General features: G+C 42.3%; 1 protein-coding gene across 2 annotated transcripts in view; it reads right to left on the reverse strand.

The window, feature by feature from the left end:
• Positions 1-1,323: 1,323 nt before the first annotated feature.
• Positions 1,324-25,253, reverse strand: part of PEX7 (peroxisomal biogenesis factor 7) — a 36,587-nt gene continuing 12,657 nt past the window's right edge. For both annotated transcript variants that reach the window (XM_064169125.1, XM_064169126.1), the window contains exons 6-10: positions 22,291-22,397; positions 21,774-21,887; positions 18,618-18,673; positions 11,872-11,971; positions 1,324-3,969 (exon numbers count right to left, since the gene is read on the reverse strand). In XM_064169125.1, the coding sequence (XP_064025195.1) occupies positions 3,901-3,969; positions 11,872-11,971; positions 18,618-18,673; positions 21,774-21,887; positions 22,291-22,397 (446 nt within the window). In that variant the 3' untranslated portion in view covers positions 1,324-3,900. The remainder of the gene's footprint in view (positions 3,970-11,871; positions 11,972-18,617; positions 18,674-21,773; positions 21,888-22,290; positions 22,398-25,253) is intronic.

The raw sequence follows: 25,253 nt of genomic DNA on the forward strand, positions 1-25,253 counted from the left end.
ACCCTCTCAATAAAGCAACACTTTCTAATGCCCAGTTGGAACCTCTGCTGGCACAGGTTTGGACTGTTCCCATGCATCCTTTCACCAGATACCAGGGAGAAGAGATCAGCACCTCCATCTTCACTTCCCCTCTGCAGGAAGCTACAGAGAGTAATGAGGTCACCCCTCTGCCTCCTTTTCTCCAACCTAGACAAACCAGAAGTCCTTAAGTGTTCCTCATAGGTCATTCCTTCCAACTCTCTCATCAGCTTTGTTGTCTCCTTCTGGACACATTCAAGGACCTTTATGTCATTCTTAAACTGTAGGGTCTGGAACTGCACACAGCAATCCAGGTGAGGCTGCACTAACACTAAGTTTGGCTGAAGTCCTACATCCTAGCTCCTGGATCTCACTTGTGCTGAAAGGCCAGCATCTTGTACAACATCTCTCATGGCACTCCTAAGTTTACTCTTGTCTATAGACAGCAAGGAGGGCAGAGAGGATAGTGCTGTCTCTTGCCAAACCACCCCTCACAACACAGACTTCGGCCAGGCCCAGTGCTAGTTCCCCACTCTCTCTCCACACTGGTCAAGATGAGTTCCCCTGCTACTTACTGGGAAGAGCCTGGACAAAGCAACAGAGAGACATCAGCTGAGGTAACACTGCCACAAAGGTACTTGCCTCACATGAGCTGTTTGTGCCAGTGACAGCAGTGGGTGCAGTTCATAAACTAACATGGCTAGGAAATTTTGACCTAGCAGGGACATGGAACTCCCTGCACTGTGGTCCCTTACAGTACTGAGATGACTGTGATCCTTTAATGCAAACTGTCTTCAGTTTTGCATTTTGCCTAGGTACAATGATGTGAGAGAAAAAAAACACCACCACATGGAGCAAACTAGTGTCAAGTGCCTAAAGGCATCACTACTTTAAATGGTTTCTTGGATGAAAACGGTGAAGATCTATATCAAACGTCTGATCGACAGCTTCCTTTGACTAGGGTGTAATGCAACCAGGAGGCAGACAGGGATGATGCAGAGTTGAATCCATTCCCCATCACATGGTGCTGAGCACATCCAAAATTGAGTAGTACTACTGAAAGGCTTAGTACACCCATGTTTAGGCAGCAAAATTTGAGGCCAGCATTAGCTATAAGAAAGAAAACACTTCATGACTGATGTGTATTCTGCACAAGATGCCACCAAGAGTCACTTAAAATAGCTTTTCTTTATCAGAATGCAAACCTTGGGGGGCATATGGCTAGACAAAGATGCATAAGGTGTGGTCTCTGAAAGCACAGAGGAAAATGTGACATGTCACCCAGTATCCATACAAGACATAAGCCATGATTATGCTACTCTTTATTTACATGATACTCCCAGAATCTTTCAAAGCATTTACTTTCTGATCAATGTTTCTTAGTTGGGGAAGTGAATACAAGAGTGTAGCCAAAGATACTGTGTGCAATTAATTGAATAGCATCATAGAACAGGAAACCCACTCCTTTAGAATGTGCTCAATATGTTTCTTGAACCAAGGAGAAATCTATGGGCTCCCACAAAGCAACATCTTCCACAGGAGCAAATATAGAAGTAGAACTCATTACATCTTTAAGATTGATGTCATGAAAGGTCTATTTCAGTAAACAAACAAACCAGATGAGGAGCTGGTATTAGGGACATAAAATAAACAATATTTCTTTAAAACAATTCTAGCAACATTCCCTGAGAATTAAGAATCAGCAACAACTATTGCCAGATAGTTTGTTACAGCGCAGAGATTTTCCAGCATGTTCTCTCCATTCAAGCACCCCACAGGAAGACTGAAGGCCACAGCTTTTTATTTACTATGTGCATCTTCTGGATCTGCTCCTTTTGAATTCAAGAGAATTAAACCTGGGCACAGCAAACCCTCAGCACTGAAACTAACCAGGTCAAGAGAGGAGAGAAGCTAAGCAAAGTTTCAATCCACACATTTGTGTGTGTAGTTTCAGGACTCCTTCCTCCTCCCCCAGCTCCCTTTGCTAGGTTTTCTAAATTTGCCCTTCCAACTGACTGGCTATGGCAGCATTCCCACCTCCCAGAAACACATGTATAAAATACATACCCACCATCAAAATCTTCCACTAACTCAGACAAGTAGTATAAGCAGAAAAGGGGTATAAAGCAGAGGAGGTTTCAACTATTAAGGTTGAAATGATCAATTTCAATGCCTAAAATTAGATTTTATGGCCCATGCTGACAGCTGTATGCAGCACAGCTTTGTTGCTGCATCCTTCCTCAGCACAGGGAATTAAAGTGCAGTGAACGTTTGGAATTTGGTGCAACACACTGGCATGAGAGAAAATCTCCCTTTTGTTACTAGTTCAGCTTCAGAAGATGGCATTCTGGGGTCAGCTTGCACTGATCCAGAAACAAATACCATCCTATCGGGATCTCATGTTATAGCATAAGGTTTCTTTCTGTCTTTCTCTAACACTAAATCGATATATGCGTATCTCCCTGTGGTTACCTGATAGTTCCCTGGATCTCTCTCCAAGACAGCACAATCATTCTTTCCTTGCAGCTTGCAGGTCTTAGCTTTGCTGAAATCTCTCTTCCATTTCTTCAAAGCATCCAGCAAATCTGGCAGTGTCTGCTATTGCTTATGAGTAGTGTACAGCATTCGTGAACAGGAGACTATGAAATCCCAAATAAAGATCTGTAAAGACCCAATCTGCAGAGTCTTTTGATGGTAAAGATTGTTGATTTGGGGTTAAGAGTAGAATGAAGACAGCTCTAAGAAGGTAAAAAAACAAGCCAGCAGGAAACCAGGAAAGAAGCCTTATGTGCCAATGAGAACTGCAGAAATATCACAGTTGGATCTTGAAAGAAGATTCAAAGGAGACTGGAGAACTACAAAAAATGAACATCTCTACTTACCCCAGAAAAATGAAGATGAAAATACCAGCATGTGGGCTGAGGAGTTCAAGTGGGCATGTAAAGTGCTCAACATACTTAAAACATGTTGAGCCACACTGGGCTTGCTATGCTTATGTCATGCAGTGAATCTGCATCTGTGTAGGTTTAACTCACTTTGGCCAGGCTGTCGCAGGTCCAGAAACACTGAATGTGGCTACATTCATCTTCTCTCCCTTGGAAAAACTTTCTAAATGAAAATTAAAGACAAGCCTAATAGAAGAGATGGTTGTCTTGTCCCTAATTCTTGAGGACTGTAATCCAATTAGTCTTGGATCTGTTTCATTTTTTTTTCTGTTTCCTCTATCACTGGAATATCTTTCTACATGACTCCATCAACTCTTTTACTCAAGAAGATGTAACAGAAAAAAAATGTATGAAAATAATCTTTATCACCTTTGTGAAGTGGCAATCAAAAGGGTCAAATGAGTCAGCTGGCTATAAACTGCATTTACTATCAAGAGTATTCATTATATTGCACAAGAAAATGCAATGTGAATCAGAGTAAACCAAACATAAATGCATCTGAGTGATACACACCTCAGCTGACACTACAGCACTTTACAGTGAAAAGTCACTTTTTTCCTTTTTTTTTTTTTTACAGTGTCATTCCTTCAAAACACTCTGCCAGTTACTTTATAAAGATCAAGAATATCCAGGCCTCTGCTCTCATCCTTAGCCACACAGATCACAAAATTCTGTTGGAGATTCTGCTCTAAAGACACCAGCTCATACCTGCTACTGCCACGCTTCGGTCATTCAGTAGCTGTTAAACACTCTGCTGTCTCAGGTACTACCTGGACAGTAAATTGAGTCCTGATATCTCCACATGCTCAAGTGCACAACACTCTGCTCAAGTAGAGTTTTACCTAGAAAGAGACACTAAGATTAGTGACACTGTTGACTCTGGTTGTGGGGAAAGGGAGAAAGGCTCCTGGTGCGTGGCATCATCTTTGCTTTTTCTCTAGACAGGAACTGCCAAACACGGTGGAGTATAAATCTTGACTAGTTCATCCCAAGCGCAGTCCACCACCTACAAAGCAAATAAAATCCATTTAGAGCCTTCCTAAATGTCATTCTTTACAAAATCCCAGGAGGAACTTGGAATATATTAACATATATTGCAGAGCTAAAGCTGTTAGCAGAGTCGGTATTCTGATATACGACGCTTCAAAATCAGGAATTCATGTAGGCTTTGTTGGGTTTTAATTGCTTTTTTTTCCCCCCCTTAAATAATGATTTATTTTAGAACACCAAACAACAACTTTGTCTTAACATTACTGAGAGGCATGAAAATTATCAGTCTATTTTTCATACTCCCCTTGAGGGAGTTGGGGAAACTTTCAGGTTTCAACTGACTGTTGCAAATAGGCTAAGGAACATAGAATGATAAAAGGAGGGACACAATGAAGTTCCACACCTTGCAGTGTTTCTTCTCTTTACAGCATCTCAAGGCCCTTCTACCATGATATCTAAACATTTCATGACCAAATCTAAGAAACTTTCTTATCCTTGCAGGTATGGGAAATTGTTCTAGACAAATTCTTAATGGAGAGTGGAGGAGCCCCTATTACATGAATAATAAGGACATGCTGGAGTGTGTCCAGAGAAGGACCACAAGGATAATCAGAGGGCTGGAGCACCTCTCCTACAGAGACAGACAGAGAGAGTTGGGGCTGTTCAGTCTGGAGAAGAGAAGGCTCTGAGGAGACCTTATTGTGGCCTTCCAGTATCTGAAAGGGGCCTACAAGAAAGCTCACGAGGGACTTTTTAGGATGTCAGTTACTGATAGTACTAGAGGGAATGGAGCAAAACTAGAAGTGGGTAGATTCAGATTGGATGTTAGGAAGAAGTTCTTCACCATGAGAGTGGTGAGACACTGGAACAGGTTGCCGAGGGACATGGTGGAAGCTCCATCATTGCAAGTTTTTAAAGGCAGGCTGGATGGGGCTCTGAGCAATCTGATCTAGTGTGAAGTGTCCTTGCCCACTTCAGGAGGGTTGGAACTAGATGATCCTTGAGGTCCCTTCCAACTCTGACAATTCTGTGTGAATAGAAAAAAGCCAATAAATTGATCACAATGAAGGAGGATATTTCCTGAAGGACTAAGCCGAAACTTCAGTCTCACACTCATAAGCTTTGAGAGCACTGCATTGTCCTTTGTTGAGAAGAGCCATCTGTCTGCTGAACATTGAGAATTGGGGGTGGTGGTGCTGTTTCAAGCACTACCTAGACCCCACCTTTCTGATGAGAAATGATGCCACTTTTGGCACTGGCATCTTATAAGCACAGCCATAGATTGACTTCAGTTTTAACTGAAACGTTGCTGAACTGCAGGTCCCAAGCTCTATTCCAGATGCATTCTTGAACGTACAAAAATCAGAAGACTAGAAGGTTAACCTGATTCTACAGCACTGAACATTTTAATAAAAAAGAAGATTGCACAGGAGAAGACTAAGTAACATTTTAGGTTTGAAAATTATTTGATACTGCACTTCAGAGTTGGTAGAGCCTGTAACAAAGTGAGTGTTAACCACAGTGATAACTCAAGTAGGCAACCTATAATACACATTGCCAAAAGAGTGTGGGAGGCAAAAGCTAAGGGAAGAGTAGAACTACAGAGAAAAAGCTGATGAGCCCCACAAATATATGTCAGCAAATCTGACTGAGTCCTTCTTGCATTATCTTTATGATGTCCCCTCCAGTTGAGATCACAAAGGATTCAGCATTAGATCCTCTGCACAACTTTTCTCCTGCTACAGACTGCAATTCCTGTTCTCTTCTAGAGCCAAAATGAACAGCTGCACACCCAAAATTTGGAAATCCAACTTCAATTTCTGATTTCAGACTATAATTAGCCCATTTTGTGTTTACTATACTGCACTACTATTGATTTTTATTGCTTCCTTAGCTGGTTCTACTTAATTATTTGAAGTGGTTTCCATATACATCTAAATGGATCAAACCCAAAATCTCTTGACAACGTGTCTGCCTATTCATACAATATAATAGAGCTTTGTGCTATACAACGTTCTGCTGCATTGCAGTCTCCCAAATTGTACCAAAAAGAGAATCTGAGTTCTCCACTAAATGCCATTTAGGAACTGGCAGTCACATAAAACACAAGGTCTTTGATATTCTCAGTGACTCTGGATTATTATCTGTATTTTTATAGGCAACGTTTTCTACCTTTATAGAGAAACAAGAAATAGAGGTAACATCTGGAAAAGATCCCATGGGAATTCCCACCTGTTAGCAATGTAATTAGGATCCTTTAAGTACCCTCTGAACAAATGGTTACAGAGCCATTTAATCTAGCAACACTACAGATAAACAGGGGATTTTAAAGGGGAGTTGGAAAATGATCACTTGTGGTAATTTGCCCAACTCGTTGACTTAATGATAGCACAGGAAAGATGAAAATATAACTAAACAAAGGAAAATACAAGCTACAGCAAATAAAAGTGTACCAAGTTCTCCTGTGTAGCAGGAAGTCTGTAACAGAAGACAGATAGCAGAAAGCTTAAGGAAAACACACATTGAAAGAAGGGCAAACAGGTATGTAGGGGATACAAAACCACCACAGTGTGCAACAGCATTGCAAAATGCAGTAGTGTTTCCACTTCTTCAAAATACAGGGAAGACTCTAAGAGAAATGGGGCAGCTGTAAGCTGACAGCACAGCAGCCAGCATTAACTGAGAGACAGCTGCACAACTTCATAGACTATCACAGCTGACTAAAATGAAACCTGGGACAACAAGAAGTACCTCTTCAAGTAGCTACTGCATCAGTTTAGAATGTGTCCTCCTTTCTCTTTTTGCCTTTTCTCTTATGATACATCTTATAGAATGGTCTTACAACCATGGTATGCTTTCCTCATATGAGTGGAGCATAGGATGTGTAATCTAAGGGATCACAGGATGTTAGGGGTTGGGAGCGACCCCCAGGGACCATTGAGTCCAACCCTGCTAGAGCAGGACCACAATCCAGTGCAGGTCACACAGGGAACACATCCAGATGGGTCTTGAAAGTGCCCAGAGAAGGAGCCTCCACAGCCTCTTTGGGAAGCCTGTTCCAGTGCTCTGTGACCCTTACAGCAAAGAAGTTCTTCCTCATGTTGAGGTGGAACTTCCTGCACTGTAGTTTACATCCACTGCCCTTTGTCCTGTCACAGGGCACAAGTGAGCAGAGGCTGCCCCTTCCTTCTTGACACCCAGCACTCAGATATTTATGTACATTTATTAGACACCCTCTCAGTCTCCTCTCCAGACTAAACAGCCCCAGGTCTTTCAGCCTTTCCTCCTAAGGCAGTGTTCCAGTCCCTTCAATGTCCTTGTAGCCTTCCCTTGGACTCTCTCAAGTAGATCCCTGTCCCTTTTGAACTGGGGAGCCTAGAACTGGATGCAGTGTTCTAGATGGGGTCTCACTAGGGCAGAGCAGACTGGGAGGAGAAGCTCCCTTGATCTGCTAGGCACAGTCTTTCTTAATGCACCCCAGGATGCCATTGGCTTTCTTGGCCACAGGGGCATATTGCTTTAAATGTACTTAGAAACATCAGTTCTCATGCAACATAGGAGCATTTTTAATACATCCTTAAAAGCACTTCAGTCAATTAAAAAAACAAATCACCACAAAACAAAATCTCTGAATGCTACTTAATTGAAATACTAAAACAGCAGCAGAAATTCCTTTGGGATGAAGACTGATCCAGCACATCCCAGTACATAAATATGGCATAATAAAAGCTGCAAGGTCCTAGAGGCTGTGTTGTGATCAATGATATGATGTTGCTAACAGATGGAGGAAATCCTCCAGCAGCAAGATAAAGGAAAATTGAAAATGAACTCACATGTTATTTGCATACCTGATAAAAGTTATTGCCATTAGGAATGCAAAAGCATGGAGATTTGACCTTCCCTGAAAACATCCACTGTCCTGGGGACAAATTTTACTCTTGGACTGAAACACGCCTCACTGATTTGGGGCTACTTAGTGTGGAGAAGAGAAGACTGAGAGGGATCCTTATCAATACCTAAAAATATCTGAAAGGTGTGTGTCAGGAGGATGGAGGCAGTCTCTTTTCAGTGATAGGATGAGGAGTAATGGATATAAACTCAATCACAGGAAACTCCATCTCAACATGAAAAAAAAAACCTTTTTACTGCAAGGGTGACAGAGCACTGGAACAGGCTGCCCAGAAAGGTTGTGTAGTCTCCTTCTCCAGAGCACTTTAATATTCACTTGGATGATTTAATCTATGACCTCTAAGTGGTCCTGCTTTGCAGGGGGGTTGGACTCAATCTCTGGAGGTCCTCTGCAATCTCTAACACACTGTGATTCTATGATTTCAGTATTTAGATGGTGCATTCATTGTTTGTCGTTAAGCTGACACACACAGTAGAAGGCAGTTTATTTCAGTTATTCCACTTCTGAATATTTAGTATGTCCATGAATATTATATTGTTCTTGTAACTATGAAACAAAATTATATGACAACTTCCAACTATCTCAAATTCCAGGAAAAAGAAGAGTAAGTAAAGTTAAATTGTAAACCAAGAATATGCTACCTTACTCTGACTGCTAAATTACATCAAGAAATAAGGCAAGCAGAAAAAAGCACCCTGAACCCAATCATTTTAATTATAACTAGAGCTATAAGGGACAAAGGCCATCCAACAAAATCACATTTACCACTTGTCTCCAATGCTTTTACTTCAGTACCAAAGTTGCAGTACTTGTATATATGCTAGGAGTACTGTACTTTTATTACTGCAGGATGAACATCATGCCAAATTATCTTCCAGTAGATATTTAAGCAAGTCTGTCTGAAGGACTTAAAATGGGGATCACTGTATTTCCCTTCACATAAAGCCAAAAAGCAAACAGTCAGCACAGGAAGATAATTGCTTGACTGGAAAATCATAGTTTAACTCAAATGAAACTGCTATCCTGTATTTTATTGAAGTGTTTATCCATGTCCCAGAGCATAACAGCATTTCCCACCAATTGATTTAATACTGACATCCATTCATTTATCAAAGCCATTTCCATTTACTCACTAACTGATTTACTCCTCTGACAGGCCCTCTGCTTCCTATTCATCACAATCATCTTGCTTTGCAATAGACTTAGACCTTTTCCAGCACCCAGGGACAAGTCATTCAGCCTAGTGCAATTACCTGTGTGACATTCTGCCTCTTTGCTGCTGGGAAGAAGCAAGAAAACAAGAGAAATCTCCCTAGTTAGTAGTTAACTTTTTTCCCCTTCGATATCTGAGGGTGTAATAAACTCCTGAGCCCTAACCAAGGTTAAATGCATTCAAAAGACCAGCTAAAACCTCTTGAGTTGAGTAGTGCTTTTACAAAGGCACTGCATCAGAAGAAAGCACAGCTCTCCCTAGATAAGCATTTCTGGAAGCATTTTGGTGCCACTCAGCTTCCAGAGTGCTCATAATAAATCACCAGATGCAGATGTGAGTGACCCATCTGTCTTCTCAGCTCTTCTCCATCCCATCCCATTTTCAAATAAAACTAATAAAGCCTGTCTTCTTTTTCTGTGGAACAGACAGCAGAACAAGCAGTTGCTTCTTTACTTCCATTACTGTTGGGTTTCCCTTCCTCTTTTAGTTTCTTATCTTCTGTGTCTTTTCACACAGAATTTAATGGTCTATTTTTAATCATTGTGACGTATTTTTGCAAGGGTCCTGAGCATCCTCTGTAAGCGTGTGGGATGGAGACTGAGCAGGGATAAAGCAAGCTGTTAGGTTTGCTGCTCATCAAATTACTTCCACAGGTGATCAATACAAGTGGATGGTTAAGAGCATAATAGATCATGCATGAGTTGAAATGCATTCGATATCTCTTTTGTAGCAGAAAATTCTAACCACTACTGTGGTCTTTTGTTTGGTCAGCAGTTGCCAGGGTGAACTGCACATGATGCCTACCTCTACAAAGAGTGAGAGCGATGAGAGTTTGTAAATCAAACCTGTTTATTTTCCATGTGCAGCAACACCAAATGATTTTGCATTTACTTTACAAAAGACACATATTGATTTAATCATTATTTCCAGTAAAGATAGACTAAAACAAACCCAGGACCAGAAGCTTTTATTATAGGTCAAATTATAGTTTTCAGGAATAGATGTTCCAAATACTGCTTAAGAAATCAATTTCTTTAAAGAGAGCAAAAAGACTTGAGGAACATTGTTTGTCAGACTGTAATCACAGAACATTAAAGGATGGAAGGGACCTCCAGAGATTATTTAGTCCAACCTTCCTGCCAAAGCAGGATCCCCTAGGGTAGTTCACACAGGAATGCATCCAGGAAGGTTTTGAAAGTCCCCAGAGAATGAGACTCCACAACCTCTCTGGGCAGCCTGTTCCAGGGCTCTGTCACCCTCACTGTAAAGAAGTTCCTCCCCTTTTTTGAGGCGAAATCTTCTATGTTCAAGGTTGTACACACTGCTCCTTGTCTTATTGCTGTGGGCTACCAAAAAGAGATTGACCCCATCCACTTGACACCCACCCCTCAGATATTTGTACACATTGATCAGATCTTCTCTCAATCTTCTCATCTCCATACTAATCTACCATGCTATGATTTCTGCTCCCTCTGGATCAAATTCGGCCAGAATCATATTTATGCAGCCAACTTCAGATGAAGATTTCATGGCCAGCAACTGGCTTTTAAGCAACTCTTGCCTTGCCCTGACAAAACCAAACCTGTAACTTAATTTTTTTTACAGCCTGACAAATTCCCCTATGTGGTTCACAGCATAGCCCTGTGGACAGTTACTGTAGCACCTCTGAGGCAACAAAATCAAAGCATCACACAATGTCAGGGGTTGGAAGGGACCTCCAGAGACATCATGTCCAACCCCTCTTCTAAAGCAGGATCGTTTAGGGCAAGCCACACAGGAATGCATCCAGGCTTTAAAAGCCTCCAGAGAAGGAGACTCCACAACCTTTGAGCAGCTTGTTCCAGTGCTCTGTCACCCTCACCACAAATGAAGAGAACAAGCAACCAGGCAGGAAACTCTTCAAGTTACCATTTGGTTACATGCATCAAGCCAAATATTTTGCCAAACTTACATCTTTCTCCTGTTCCATTTTATGAGTAGGAGAAATTATGATGGCTTATTTGCTTTGTCCAGTCAGAATTTCAACAGATGTGTTACAAGTCATTTTTATCTGGGATATATATTAGGAAAGACTCTAGATGGAAATGTTATCTGTTGCACATTAAATAGAGCATTTTGTTAATTCAGTGACAGTAATTTTTGTGTGAAAACTATGGGCTCTCTAATTTTAAAGCTTAAGTTTTTTTACCTTTCTGGCCTGAAAAAAAAGCAAGTTTATGTTACAAACAATCCTTTCTGAAACAGAAACAACTGTAGCATCAGAAGCAGCAGAGAACCCTACCACAACCAGTGCCTGAATAGGTGTCTCTGGCAAAACAGGTTCCACTCGTTCACGTTCACAGCTGAGGCTTTACAATTCTGGTGACATATTAAGCCTCTTCTAGTGCTTCAAATATTAGGACAAAGCAAGTCTAGGTGTCATATGTGACACTCTAAATTGTCCAGTTAAACACTGTTAAGTAGATGGAAGAAAGCTCTGTATCTCAGCTTGGCATTCTAGGCCTTTCTCTATTCCTTCTGAAACAAAACTACAGCATTTTGTCCTGAGCTCACCATGGCTTTCAGCTATCTGATTTCACAGTTCCATCTGTCCTGCCCTGCTCTCCTTCCCAGCCCATGTAACTGCTTTATAAATAAAGATTGATCTAAAGTGAGGTTTATTTAATAAGCATTCAGACAGACTCACTTCCAGAACCTTTATTTAGGCTTCTATTTAGGATCTGAGTCGTGCGGTACAGCCATGACTACAGTGGCTGTAACAGGCAAGGGAAAAGTGAATTCATCCCAGCTCTTACCTGACCACGGTTGTGAAGACTTAAATCCAGTCCACATGTGAATTCAGTATGATGCTCAACTGTTTCCAGCAATGGATTAGGTCTGGAAAAGTCCCAGAATCTACAGAGTGAGGAAAAGAGGAGGAGTGAGAAAGAAAGAGGGAAAAAAATTTCAAATACTCCAAACAAACCACAATTAAAGTAATTGAAAGGCCATTTCAGAAATATAATGCAGGATATTGACAAATCTGTTGCTGCCAGGGTGTTTTAAAAAGCAAATGCATCCACTTAGGAAACATAACAAATCATATTGCTGCAAAGCCATCTGCTGATTTGCATAAATTAAACCTCACTGGGAAAACTATCTTTGTCTCCTGTTGCAGAAACTGAGATCAAAGTTGGCACCAAAGAGCAGGCACTGGGACATTATTAGAACAGAACATAGGGTGGAATACTCTTCTAACATTTCTTGATGGTTGGGGAATTCTATAGCTGGAAGACATGAACAGAGTTTATGATTTTTCTCATTTTTTTGGTGGTGTTCACTCTGGGGTCTTTATTTAATGAAACATATTTACATATCTATTTAGAGAGATTGGTCAGATCTGCTGTAACTGTAAAACAGAATTTAGTATTACAGCTTAATGGCAAATACCTACTACAAAGATAAGTTAATTGCACTAATTCACGTTTCAAAAAGCAAATTTTCTTTCTAGTTGTGGCTGATAAAAATGCTGAGGAAATAGATTTATGAAGTGAAATCTCCATCAATGGAGCTAACAGCAAGGATAAGAGAAGCAGAAGGGAAGATGGGATGAAAGTATAAGAAATCTGAGTCATGAGAAGTGGATTCAGGAATAGACACCATAGAATGGTTTTCCTTTTGGCATTATATGTGCTGCTTATAAAAGTCCATGGGCTGCAAAGCACAGCACATTTCTAGGGCTGGCAGCTGTAATCAAATTTTCAACAGCTTGAATCTTCTCACAGTGGTCAACCATATGCCTTACTTCTGTAACAACAGAGGCCTCTCTGCCTTGCTCCTATTTGGGAAAGTGACAATACTCCATAACAACAGTTCATTGCCAGACCAACTACACTGAAAACACTGTTATGTTCCAACCAGTTCAGGTAAAACAGCAAACACTGGAGGCAGGAGGGTCAGTTTGTTTAACATGTAAATGTTATTTCCTTCATAAATCAGCACAATGACTATGCCATAGCAACAAACCTCTTAACTTTTTCCTAGATCCTGAGATCTAGGATAAATAACTTATTTTGCAGGAGAGGAACAAGAGAGCAGCTCAGCATTTTCATCCTCCCACATGTGTTCATAAGTAGGTAGAGAAACAAATTCTGGGTGTTTTTTTCTAAGTAATAGTGGCAGCCTTTCTTACTGCATTAGCTCTCTACTAACTCTTGAAAGACAGATGTTCCTAACTGAAAAACTAAGATTAAAGAGACAACTTCAGTGAACAAAAAGTGAGAAAATACATTTTCAGCAATTTTAAACCTAGCAGGACAATTTAGTGGCTGTTCCATGAAGTCATGTTTGCACAAAGTCAAAAGCAGAATAGAGTTTAAAGAGTATTGCAACTTAGTTCAAGCTCCACAGACTGTCTGGGATACAAAAATAATTATTCTGGGGGGGGTTGACAGAAGGATAATTACCAGTAAAATTTCAACAACAGGAAGTTTGCAGGTGAAATCCACTGATGACAAGTTAATGATGGCTCTCACAATGATTCTGCAGTCCAAAGCAAAAAACACTATCTGTAACTCAGCTTCCAAAGCTGCTGGGTTGCTCAAAGGCCATGTGGGAGACTGGAAAGCCAGGAGCTTATACCAATATGGTACACAGAAGGTCAATCCATTTAGCGAAGCTAAGAGTGATGCTTATACTGTGGATTCAGTACAGGGGCCTGTACTTTAGATAGGCTCCATCATCAGCTATTCCCAGGCCTTACCAGCCTGCCCCCCTTCAAGGCCCCCTTGCACAGCTCAGCTACAGACAACAACTTTCACAGCTTCTCTGCCAGCCTCCCCAAGGCCACTTTTCGCCTGCTGTGCCTCCTGATCAGATTACCTAATGTTACCCTGCCTGGTGAGGGGCCTGGAACACAAACCCTATGAGGAGAGGCTGAGGGAGCTGGGGTTGTTTAGCCTGGAGAAGAGGAGGCTCAGGGCAGACCTCATTGCTGTCTACAACTACCTGAAGGGAGGCTGCAGCCAGGTGGGGGTTGGTCTCTTCTGCCAGGCAACCAGCAACAGAACAAGGGGATACAGTCTCAAGTTGTGCCAGGGGAGGTATAGGCTGGATGTTAGGAGGAAGTTCTTGCCAGAGAGTGATTGGCATTGGAATGGGCTGCCCAGGGAGGTGGTGGAGTTGCCATCCCTGGAGGTGTTCAAGAAGAGACTGGATGAGGCACTTAGTGCCATGGTCTAGTTGACTGGCTGGGGCTGGGTGCTAGGTTGGACTGGATGATCTTGGACGTCTCTTCCAACCTGGCTGATTCTATGATACTGTCCTTATTTCAGACTACTTGATTCTGCTCAAACCCAATCACTCTCTCTGGCAAGGACTTTCTCATAACATCCAGCCTAGACCTCCCCTGGCACAACTTGAGGCTGTGCCCCCTTGTTCTGTTGCTGGTTGCCTGGGAGAAGAGACCAACCCCCACCTGGCTACAACTTCCCTTCAGATAATTGTAGACAGCAATGAGGTCAACTCTGAGCCTCCTCTTCTCCAGGCTAAACAACCCCAGCTCCCTCAGCTTCTCCTCTTAGGGCTGTATTCCAGGCCTCTCACCAGCTTTCACCTCTCCTTGCCCTTCTCTGACACATTCCAGCACCTCAACATCTCTCTTGAATTGAGGAGCCCAGAACTGGACACAGGACTCAAGGTGTGGCCTGACCAGTGCTGAGTACAGGGCAAGAATAACCTCCCTTGTCCTACTGGCCACACTGTTCCATAAGCATCAAAAGAAAAAGAAGAATTGCTTAAGCACCAAATCAAATAAATGATGATCCAAAATAACTGATTCTGAAATAGGCTTCACACTCTGTGATCCATGTTACTGAACTTATGCAAAGCTACAGGGAGTTGGACAGAATGGTTTACCTTAAAGCACCTTGCAGATGTAATCTCCAGCATAGTACAACTTCCACCAAAAGTGACAGGAAGATGCTGTGAACACATCAAGATCTGGCCTGGTATCAGCTTAATGAAGTTCTATCATTTATCAGATCTTCTGTTTAGATTTTAGTGAGCACTGTCTGTGCTTAATGTACCCAGACTTTCTTATATATACTGGAGAGTCCAAAAATATAAATCAGAGATGACACTGATGTTCTCTCAAACTGAATTTTGATTGATAAGGTTTAAGATCATGCATGCAGACCTAAGTAAGTCCTGGAAATGACATGGTGCTTTGTGCATATCCTGACACTTTAATGATTCATTAGTGTTAAAACTACTCTTTAATTAACCTACATTTTTATCTAAACTACAAAAAGTAAGGAAATTCTTTATATAATGTCACAATGAGGCATTTACTAGACAGGAGTTAAACCTAAATCATTATTCCCAAGTATGTAAAAAGTCAAGTTCAAATCTAGACTGTCTTTCTCTTAGCCCCTAGTATAAAGTTGACATTTGAGCCAGTTTCCCTTTTAGAAGCTCAACCACAGTGCACTGTGGAAGGTTAAAATTACCCCCAAAATAAAAATCACCAGCTCCAAAGGTTTGGGAGCAAAATGATGCTATGTATTTACAGCAAGCTAAAATCTAAAAGCATAAAATATAATGAATATGTACAAAAATATATTTACTAATATTTACATGTAATTATGAAGTAGAGACAACACAAAGACCCTCTTAAGAGCCCAAATCACCTCTCTGGACAAACCCAGAGGGGCTTCCAACAGCCTCCTTCTTCCCCCTCCCATTAACTCCCAGACAATTTGTGCCATCAAGAACTTTGGGACAGAGATAAAGGCTATGCAAAGTAGAGTTGCAGAGGAGAAGAGCGAAGAGGAAAGGGACAGAATTGTTTATGCAACCGAATTTTATCCCCATCAGAAAGCAAATGGAATAACATAGATTTATCTTTATTAATCTTATTGCATCCAATAGCAAACTGTTTACTCCTTTTATCTTTTTATTTTTTCATTCAACCTCTCTGGAAAGTCCATCCTTTGTTCACAGTTAGACACAAAAAGCTAAACTAAGCCTTAAACATGCACATATGCAACAATTTTCCTATTTGCAAAGAATGAATCAAAGCATTAACTTGGCTTTTAACCTACTCTTTTTTCTTTTAGATATGCCAAACCAGCTGTTCTACCAGAGACAAACAAAACCTCTGCCTCTTACTTGACAGCTTGGTCACTGTAACTGAGATTTGCATTTGTTTAGTTAAACAAGAAAGATTAGAGAGCTCAACCAGTAAGCTATGCAGTTATCTACTGTATGTTAATGTTACAGACAATTCTGAGCCTCAAGCAGAAGCCTTAAGGAAAATAAAAGAACAAGATGACCATTAAGCTTGTATCAGTTAATCTGTTGTAAAGATCATTGATGATGAAGTCCTGAAGATCTGCACTTTTGGGCACTGGTATATGAGCTAGGAGCTCTCCTCATCTTTAGTGACAGTTGCCATGTATGAAAATGTCAAACCTGGATTTCAGTACTGCATGAATTGCAGTAGTGCCAAATCTGAAGGATACATAGTTGGTGTCAAAAATGGGAAGTGCATGACAACATAATCAGGTCACCACAATGCATCAGCATCCTGATTACCAGTCTTACTGGTCAGACAAGGCCACTGGAAGAAACCAATTACCTCTCTTTTATTTTAGGCTGAGAAACAGCCTAAAAATACACTCACACTACATCAGTGAAGGATGTTAAATAAGACCCCGTAAATAAGTCTTCCCAGACCACTGTGCAGTGTTCTATTGGAAGTACTTTTTAAACAAAGAAATAAATTAAGCACTCTGAGACAGAATGTTGGTACAGCAGTCTAGAAAGCTATATACATATGGACATGACAGCACGTCCACTGCCAGGTTCCTGGCATCAACCACACAATGCTGGCTCTAACTGGCAAGGCACTAGCCCTTATTAAAGCAAGCAAAACAATAACTTAGGCAAGGTTCTCAAGCATGAAAGCCTTTTACTGAAATCATGACATGTCTGTGAGGGACAGAAGCTCACCATCCAGGTCTAACCTACAGTTTTTGGAAGGAGCAAGTCCATACAGGAACTGAAAATTTAAGGGACTGACAGGACTGCTAAACTCAGAGATATACCATTACCACCGCCTCACTTTCCCAGCCTCTCTCTCCTGAGAAGACTTTATCCACTGCAGCACTTCAGTCTTGTGCGTGGTGTTACCACCTCTTCATAATCCCCAAAAGGTCACAACTCTACAGCTGTACATAGACTTCCAATTCCCCTCTCTGTCCTCTGATGTATGGTGTCAGTTTGCTTTCACAGGGAAAGTGCAAAAAATCTCTGCTATTAAGCTGTTTCCCACTCTTCTCTGATCCTTATGCCTTCTCTTTAGGTTATGGTTGCTCTGTCCTGGTAGTTAAAAATACTCCTCACTGAGTTAAGCAAGAATGTTGGCAAAGATGCTCTTGCCCAGCTTTGTCAGGTGAATCTTTTGCCTGCCTCACAGTAGCCAGTGAAGACCCTGTGGTTACAAAGACAAAGCTCTCCCTCTGACACCAGCTATGCAATCAAGTGTTGACTTGTCTTTTCCTACCTGAACCTTTCTTCTTCACTGTCAGGATCCAGGAAAACATCCCCTGGGCCCCTAGTATCACTCTTGGTAGATTCATGATTGCCTCTCCAGTAACATGGAACTCATGGAGGTTAATGAGGAAGGGCAGTGTTCTGAATCTGGACAAACCCTAGTAGGCTCTCTTCACAATCTCTTTGGACCTCAACCCAAATGAGGAACTAAAACTTTCCAAGGTATCCAGTTGGGTTTGCAGACCATTACTTCCAGAAGAAATGCAACAAGAAGCAGTCTCCAGCAATGCTGTACATTTTTCTTTTGGTAAATGAGGACAGGCAGTGTTCTGAATCTGGACAAACCCTAGCAGTCTCTCTTCAGGTTTTAAAATGAAAATGTAGATCAAAGAATGTGACTGAAATATTCAGGAATGTGTTTCATAGTGTACTGACTTATGACATTGTGTATCTTAAGTCCTAAAGTCAAACTTCTTAGTTCTTTTAGTCAGTTTTTAATCAGCTGTATTATAAAATCCTCAACGTTAGCAGATTACACAGAGCAGGCAGTGCAATTTGCACAACTACTGTCTACAGAACTTCAGCATACCTCCTGTGGAACAGTACTAAAGCTTCCTCAGATAGTGGGAGGACAAAAGCTTTGCTCATAGAAAGCTTAAATACAAACATTTCACAGAAACATGCAAAGTAGCCTACCTACATCCATTTAAAAGGCTACTTTATTCTTATCAGACACTATCACAGCCAGACACAACTGTGTTTAGCACAGTGATGTCAAAAGGATTCTAGAAAGCATCTGTCAGAGCAGATACTGTTCAGAAGTGTGACTGAGGTAGCCTTTAAATAAAGAACCCACACATTTTCAACATATCTTATGAAGAGAGAAAACATTTGATAACTATACTAACTGCAATTCAGCATGCCCACTTGAAAACTGTTTTCTGTTGCAAGCCATGTGAAAAGAGATCATCTCTCCTTTTTTCTCCAATTAAAAAAAGGACTGTACCTCACAGTAAAATCATAGGAGCAAGAGGCCAATATGGTTGCATGGAATGGTGAAAACTGCAAGAAAACAAAACAGAACAGCTTTAAGACGACAAACATTTTAAAATACAGGATTTACTGTAAGTAGAAAGTGACTAAGGTTTAACAATATAAACTGTTGTGATGGTTTGGGTGTTACCCCCCCTTGTGAAAATCATCCAGACTAGACTCAGCTGACCTGGACATTAAAGAATGAAGCTATATTTACAGTTTAGCACAATATACAAGCAAGTATTTACAATATATACCTATACAGACAGAAATATACAAGTTAAATGTAATACAGAAACACAAGAGCCTTCCCAGAAACCAGAGTCCCCAGGAGGGGATCCCAACTCCCCTTCCACCTTTTTTCGACTGCTCTACCTTCTTGTCCCAGTCTTTGTCTTACGTTCAAGGTGAGTTTGGAGTTGGCCAGGGAGGTTAGAAAGCAGACAGATTAGTTGCATGTGCTAGTTTGAAGCAGGCTAGAATGTTTTGGTGAGAAGAACTAGATTACAGGCTGTGGAAAGAAAACAATGGTGATGTCTACTTTGCTCACAGCCTTGCTGAGATGTATAGGAACAACAAGGCTCCAGCAGCCTCACTGTGCTGGTAATGTCTTGCACTGCAGTGGAACACCACAGGAAATTTGCAGGAATCCTGATAGTATTGTGTTGGGTAGAGTTTCCTGCCAGCCCCAGGTCTGACAGTCAGCACAACCCTGAACAAGTGAACAGACTACAAAGGACAGACAAGCGAGGAGCATGATTTCATGGATGGCTTAAGCTAATTTAGGAGTGTGTCGCTGCCAAGACTTGTGGCCTTTCCTTTCCAACTCAGGATGTATGCTCCTCCTCTTCTCTTTTGTGTCAGGGCTAACAGTTGTGCAGAAGAGTGACAAATTGAGACAGCTTAGCGATCCAGACACAAGCTAGTCACACATAAGGACAGGATTTTTCAGTCACACCAATCAACCAAGCCAGCTTGCTGTACAGCTTTATAATGGCTAGTGTCTGCACAACATTAGAGTAAGCAACATCAATGGGGACAGCTGCCTCTCTTTAGTAGCATCCTGGTCTTTCTCTTCATGTTCTGTGACTGATGAGTTCTACCACACAAGTCTAGATATGCTGCATCACCTTTAAGTCCTGGCCCACAGTCTCATACCTTATGTCCACAAGACAGACCATGTCTATCTCGAAATGGAAACTATAAAAGCCTGCCAAGATGGAATGGAAGTTGTGTACTCTCCTGTACCTCTCCTTTGCACATGTATGCATATGCAGTCTTTGAGCCCAGTGCTGTATGTTCACACAGCATCTTCTGGATTTCAGTTTGCACCAATCACCTCTGGTCCTCTCATTAGATACCATTAAGTCAGGTTTTCTTCTATCTCCAATTTTCCACTCATTCCTACACAGTGCCAAGATCCCCCCAAACCTTTTCTCCTTCAAGCTAAACAAATTCTATCTCAACCTCTCCTGGTAGGACAGAAGCTCCAGTCCCTTAATCTTTTTTGTGGCACACTGCTGAGTTTACTCCAGTATGTCCATGTACTCCTTGCATTGGGAAGCCCAGAACTGGATCCAAGACTCCACATGTTGTTTTACTGGTGGAGAGTAGCAGGGAACAATCACTTCCCTCAGTTTGCTGACAATGCTCTTCCTAACCCAATCCAGAATGACAGACAGCAGAGAAATCAGTGCTAAACTGAAAGTTTCCAAGGGCAGTCACTGCATCAGTTAGAATCTCGAATATTTTTGGGTTTTCTAACTCATTGTTAGATGTACTGGTTTGAGGCTAATTGGAATATTTAAATGAGAAAAATTAGATCACTGGCTGTGAAAATAAAGTAACAGTGATGTCTATATTACCCATTTGTTCAGCTGAGAGATAGAAAAACAAAGAACATAAACAAAGACAGTCAGTCTCTCTCTGGCTGCTGCCTGAACCCGCATAGCCCAAACTAATCATTATTTTTCTAACTTCTTGCTGACCTTTCACAGCTCATCCTGCACATAAGGAGGATCCTGAGATAAGGGAGGAGGATTAGAAAGGAGAAGGAAGGAGGGGAGTTGGTTTAAAAGCCCTCCTGGGTAGTTCTGCTGTTTGTGAGGGGGTTTGTGTCTCTGTATTACTTTTAACTTATATATTATCTTTTTGAGGGTAGGAGAGCCCTGCAGAGGAACCTTGACCATCTGGATGGATGGGCAGAGGCAAGTGGGATGGGATTTAACAAGGCTAAGTTCAAGGTTCCACAGCACTACAGGCTGCAGCCACAGTGGCTGCAGAGCAGCCAGGCAGAAAGAGACCAGGGGGTATTGGTAAACAGTAGGCTGAACACGAGCCAGCAGTGTGTGCAGTTCGCCAGGAGAGCCAATGGCATCCTGGCCTGTATCAGGACAGTGTGGCCAGTAGGACAAGGGAGGTTATTCTTCCCCTGCACTCAGCACTGGTCAGGCCACAGGGGTGACCTCGTTGCTGTCTACAACTACCAGAAGGGAGGCTGTAGCCAGGTGGGGGTTGGCCTCTTCTCCCAGGCAACCAGCAACAGAACAAGGGGACACAGTCTCAAGTTGTGTGGGGGAGGTATAGGCTGGATGTTAGGAGGAAGCTCTTGACAGAGAAAGTGATTTGCCATTGGAATGGGCTGCCCAGGGAGGTGGTGGAGTTGCCATCCCTGGAGGTGTTCAAGCAATGCCTGGATGAAGCACTTAGTGCCATGGTCTAGTTGACTGGCTAGGGCTGGGTGCTAGGTTGGACTGGATGATCTTGGAGGTCTCTTCTAACCTGGTTGATTCTATGAAATTACTGTATATAGCTGTAAATATCTGTATACATTGTATATATATGGTTGTAAATGCTGCTATGCTGTAAATATCACACAGTATCACAGTATCATCAGGGCTGGAAGAGACCTCACAGATCATTAAGTCCAACCCTTTACCACAGAGCTCAAGGCTATATATTGCTTCATTCCTTAACTTGCAGCCAGCTGAGTTAGTCTGGTGAATTTATATATGTGGTGGTGGAAACTCCATACCTGCCACATTAGGTAATATAAAACATTTCTGCTTTCCAGGACAATGTGTATACCAATTCAGTGTTGGGCAATGGAGAACAAAACACAACTTACTTTTACTCTTCTGATAGCATAGGTATGACCAAGCAAGATGAATACTGGTTGCCGGATGTTCCGCAAATCCCAGCCTTTCAAGCTACAGTCAACTGCCCCAGTCACCAGCAAGTTCTGATGATTTGATAAAAGAGAGATACATCAGGACAATTTAATTACCAAGTTGCAGTGGTACATGTGCTGGCTACCAAAGTTCCATAAATCAAACAAGAGAGATGCATAAATCACAGATGAAGACTGCAGTGTGTAAAATAAACAGAACAGGAAAATACAAAGTGTTTTCTCTGCTATGGACCACTCTGTCTGCTGTACAAAAGAATAAGCAAAACCTCTGATCTTTTTGGGCCATCTCTCTGTTGGAACAAGGTTCTTCTGAAGATGTAGCATCACATGAGAGCAACAAAGCAATAAGACATGTTTTTATAAAGAGGCATTAGTGTTGCAGTAAAAAAAACCCAACCCTTGCTATTCAGTCAGATTTTCAACTAAGAAAACAGCTGGACAAGCAAGTTTATACCTCGTCATATTTGCACCAGTCACAGCTCAAGATCTCAGCCTGGTGTGCTGGTATCACAAGTTTGACTCCTGGGGCTTTTACATCCCAAACTCTTAAAGTCTGGTCACCTGAAACAAAGAGAAATTGATTCAACATTGCTGAATCTGCTACAGGACACAGTTAACCTTCTAGTACTTAACAGACAATTGTTTCCTAGCTGTATGAAGTACAAATTATTCTATGAGGACACTCATGCCAAATAAAGTAAGCATATTATCAGCAGAAATGATGCTGTAGCCCATTTGTTTATTAAGAGAGAAAATACTGACTAGAACACTTGATTGTGTCTGTGTTTGTTCAAGAGACAAATGAAATCACTAGCAGCTGTATCCAAACAGCCATGACTTACACAGAAAGCATTCTCAGTATTACCTAAACTGAAAAAATATGGTTTTACCTTCCTGTTGAAAAAATTACAAATGTTTCTTCAGCAGAAACACTTCTGGAATACTTAAATTGGTTACCATCAATAATTACTGGTTTGATGATTTTTAATTACAAGTATTTTGATGGATTTAGTGCCCAGCTGGTCACTGGCCTTAAAAAATGTACAGCTGGACAAATAAAAATCATAGCTCTTTTCAAGAAACTGTCTACAGTTCAAACAAAACCACCCCTAGTGCCACAACAATAATATTCCTAATGCACAAACTACCAGGCCCTGTAGAATCACAGAATCAACCACGTTGGAAGAGACCTCCAAGATCAGTCCAACCTAGCACCCAGCCCTAGCCAACCAACTAGACCATGGCACTAAGTGCCTCAGCCAGGCTTTTCTTGGACACCTCCAGCCACAGAGACTCCACCACCTCCCTGGGCAGCCCATTCCAATGGCAAATCACTCTCTCTGGCAAGAACTTCCTCCTGACATCCAGCCTAGACCTACCCTGGCACAACTTGAGACTGTGTCCCCTTGTTCTGTTGCTGGTTGCCTGGCAAAAGCGACCAACTCCCACCTGGCTGCAGCCTCCCTTCAGGTAGTTGTAGACAGCAATGAGGTCTGCCCTGAGCCTCCTCTTCTCCAGGCTAAACAACCCCAGCTCCCTCAGCCTCCTCATAGGCTTTGTGTTCCAGGCCTTTCACCAGACTTTGCAATAACATAAACACTTGGAAAGTCTGAATACAAAAATGAAGGTGGAAAGAGCTTGGTTCTACCACAAGACTGGCTTTGACTGTGCTAGTACACTGATCATGGGAAGCTTTGCTCTGATGGCTGGTTGGCTTTTCCTGAGACTCAACAATTGTAAGAGATACTCTACTCTTTGGTGGATAAATTCCCTAGCTATAAGGTGGGAACAACACAGGATTTCTCATGGTTTTCACTGCCCTTGCTCATTTTAACACTGTCAAATGCAAGACTGCTGCTCAGTGTATGTACAACGCTCCTGACAATGACACCCTGCAGTCAGCTGAAGCCCCAAATATCACTACAGTGCTTATAAAAACAGGGTAACATATGGAGAGGAAGAAACATGACCAGCAGGGTCCTGGCAATAAAAAGGCAGCATGTCCATCCACTCACCATTAGCCTCACTAATCTGCTCTCCTCCAGAAGACAGATTTCAGTTTGAGTCTTAAGTCTTTCTGAGATATTATAATGTACTTCTTAAAAAGCTTTTCTTTTCATTTGATCAGATAACTTAGATTTGAAGGGGAAATACATATTTCACTATGGACAGGATCATTTGTCCCAAGCAAATAAATACATAAATCCAGGTGAAGTAGAAAGAACTGCTACAGAGCTGGGCCACAGCAGCATTACCAGGGCCAAAGCCATTTGGAAAAGTTACTCAGCCAATAACAATTCTGACACTATAAATATGCAATTGTCTCAATTATTTCTTCTGTAATACAAAATGCTGATGCACATGAAAAAGAGTTATTTTCTCCTTTTTTTTGGTGTTATTTCTTTGAAAATGCTTGCCTTAGCTGTTATTAACTCTGGCTGGCACTATGTGTGACATGTTTTTTGATGGAGTAACACAGCATGCAAGCAAACCTTTCTGTGACAGAAATTTTGCCAAAGGCAAAGCCAATTTCTCTATTTAAGGGGAAGAATCAGATTAATTAAAATCAGCTGATAAACAGCATGATACTGACATATCACACACTTGAAGAAACCTTTCTTTTTACCTCCATCATCTTTCCATGATCTCACTTGTTACAGGTGAGATCCTGGGGAGTGGGCTGGAACCTGACCCCAGGTGCCCCTGGCCCCTCCTGGCAGGTGTGGTCTGGAACCTGACCCCAGGTGCTCCTGGCCCCTCCTGGCAGGTGTGGTCTGGAACCTGACCCCAGGTGCTCCTGGCCCCTCTTGGCAGGTGTGGTCTGGAACCTGACCCCAGGTGCTCCTGGCCCCTCTTGGCAGGTGTGGTCTGGAACCTGACCCCAGGTGCTCCTGGCCCCTCTTGGCAGGTGTGGTCTGGAACCTGACCCCAGGTGCTCCTGGCCCCTCGTGGCAGGTGTGGTCTGGAACCTGACCCCAGGAGCACCTGGCCCCTCCTGGCAGGTGTGGTCTGGAACCTGACCCCAGGAGCACCTGGCCCCTCCTGGCAGGTGTGGTCTGGAACCTGACCCCAGGTGCTCCTGGCCCCTCTTGGCAGGTGTGGTCTGGAACCTGACCCCAGGTGCTCCTGGCCCCTCTTGGCAGGTGTGGTCTGGAACCTGACCCCAGGTGCTCCTGGCCCCTCTTGGCAGGTGTGGTCTGGAACCTGACCCCAAGTGCTCCTGGCCCCTCTTGGCAGGTGTGGTCTGGAACTGGAGCCCCCCAGGGGCTCTTGGCCCCTCCGGATGGGAGGTCCCTCCAGGTGAAAGGTTAGCCCACACCCACTTCGTGTAAGAAGCAAAGGAACTTTCTGTTCTCTCTCTCTCTGCCTCACTGCTACACCTGCTCCAGCTTAACCATGTGGCTGACCACCTACCTC

This window comes from Pogoniulus pusillus, chromosome 31 (assembly GCF_015220805.1).
Source record: "Pogoniulus pusillus isolate bPogPus1 chromosome 31, bPogPus1.pri, whole genome shotgun sequence".
In the NCBI taxonomy this organism is placed as follows: Eukaryota; Metazoa; Chordata; class Aves; order Piciformes; family Lybiidae; genus Pogoniulus; species Pogoniulus pusillus.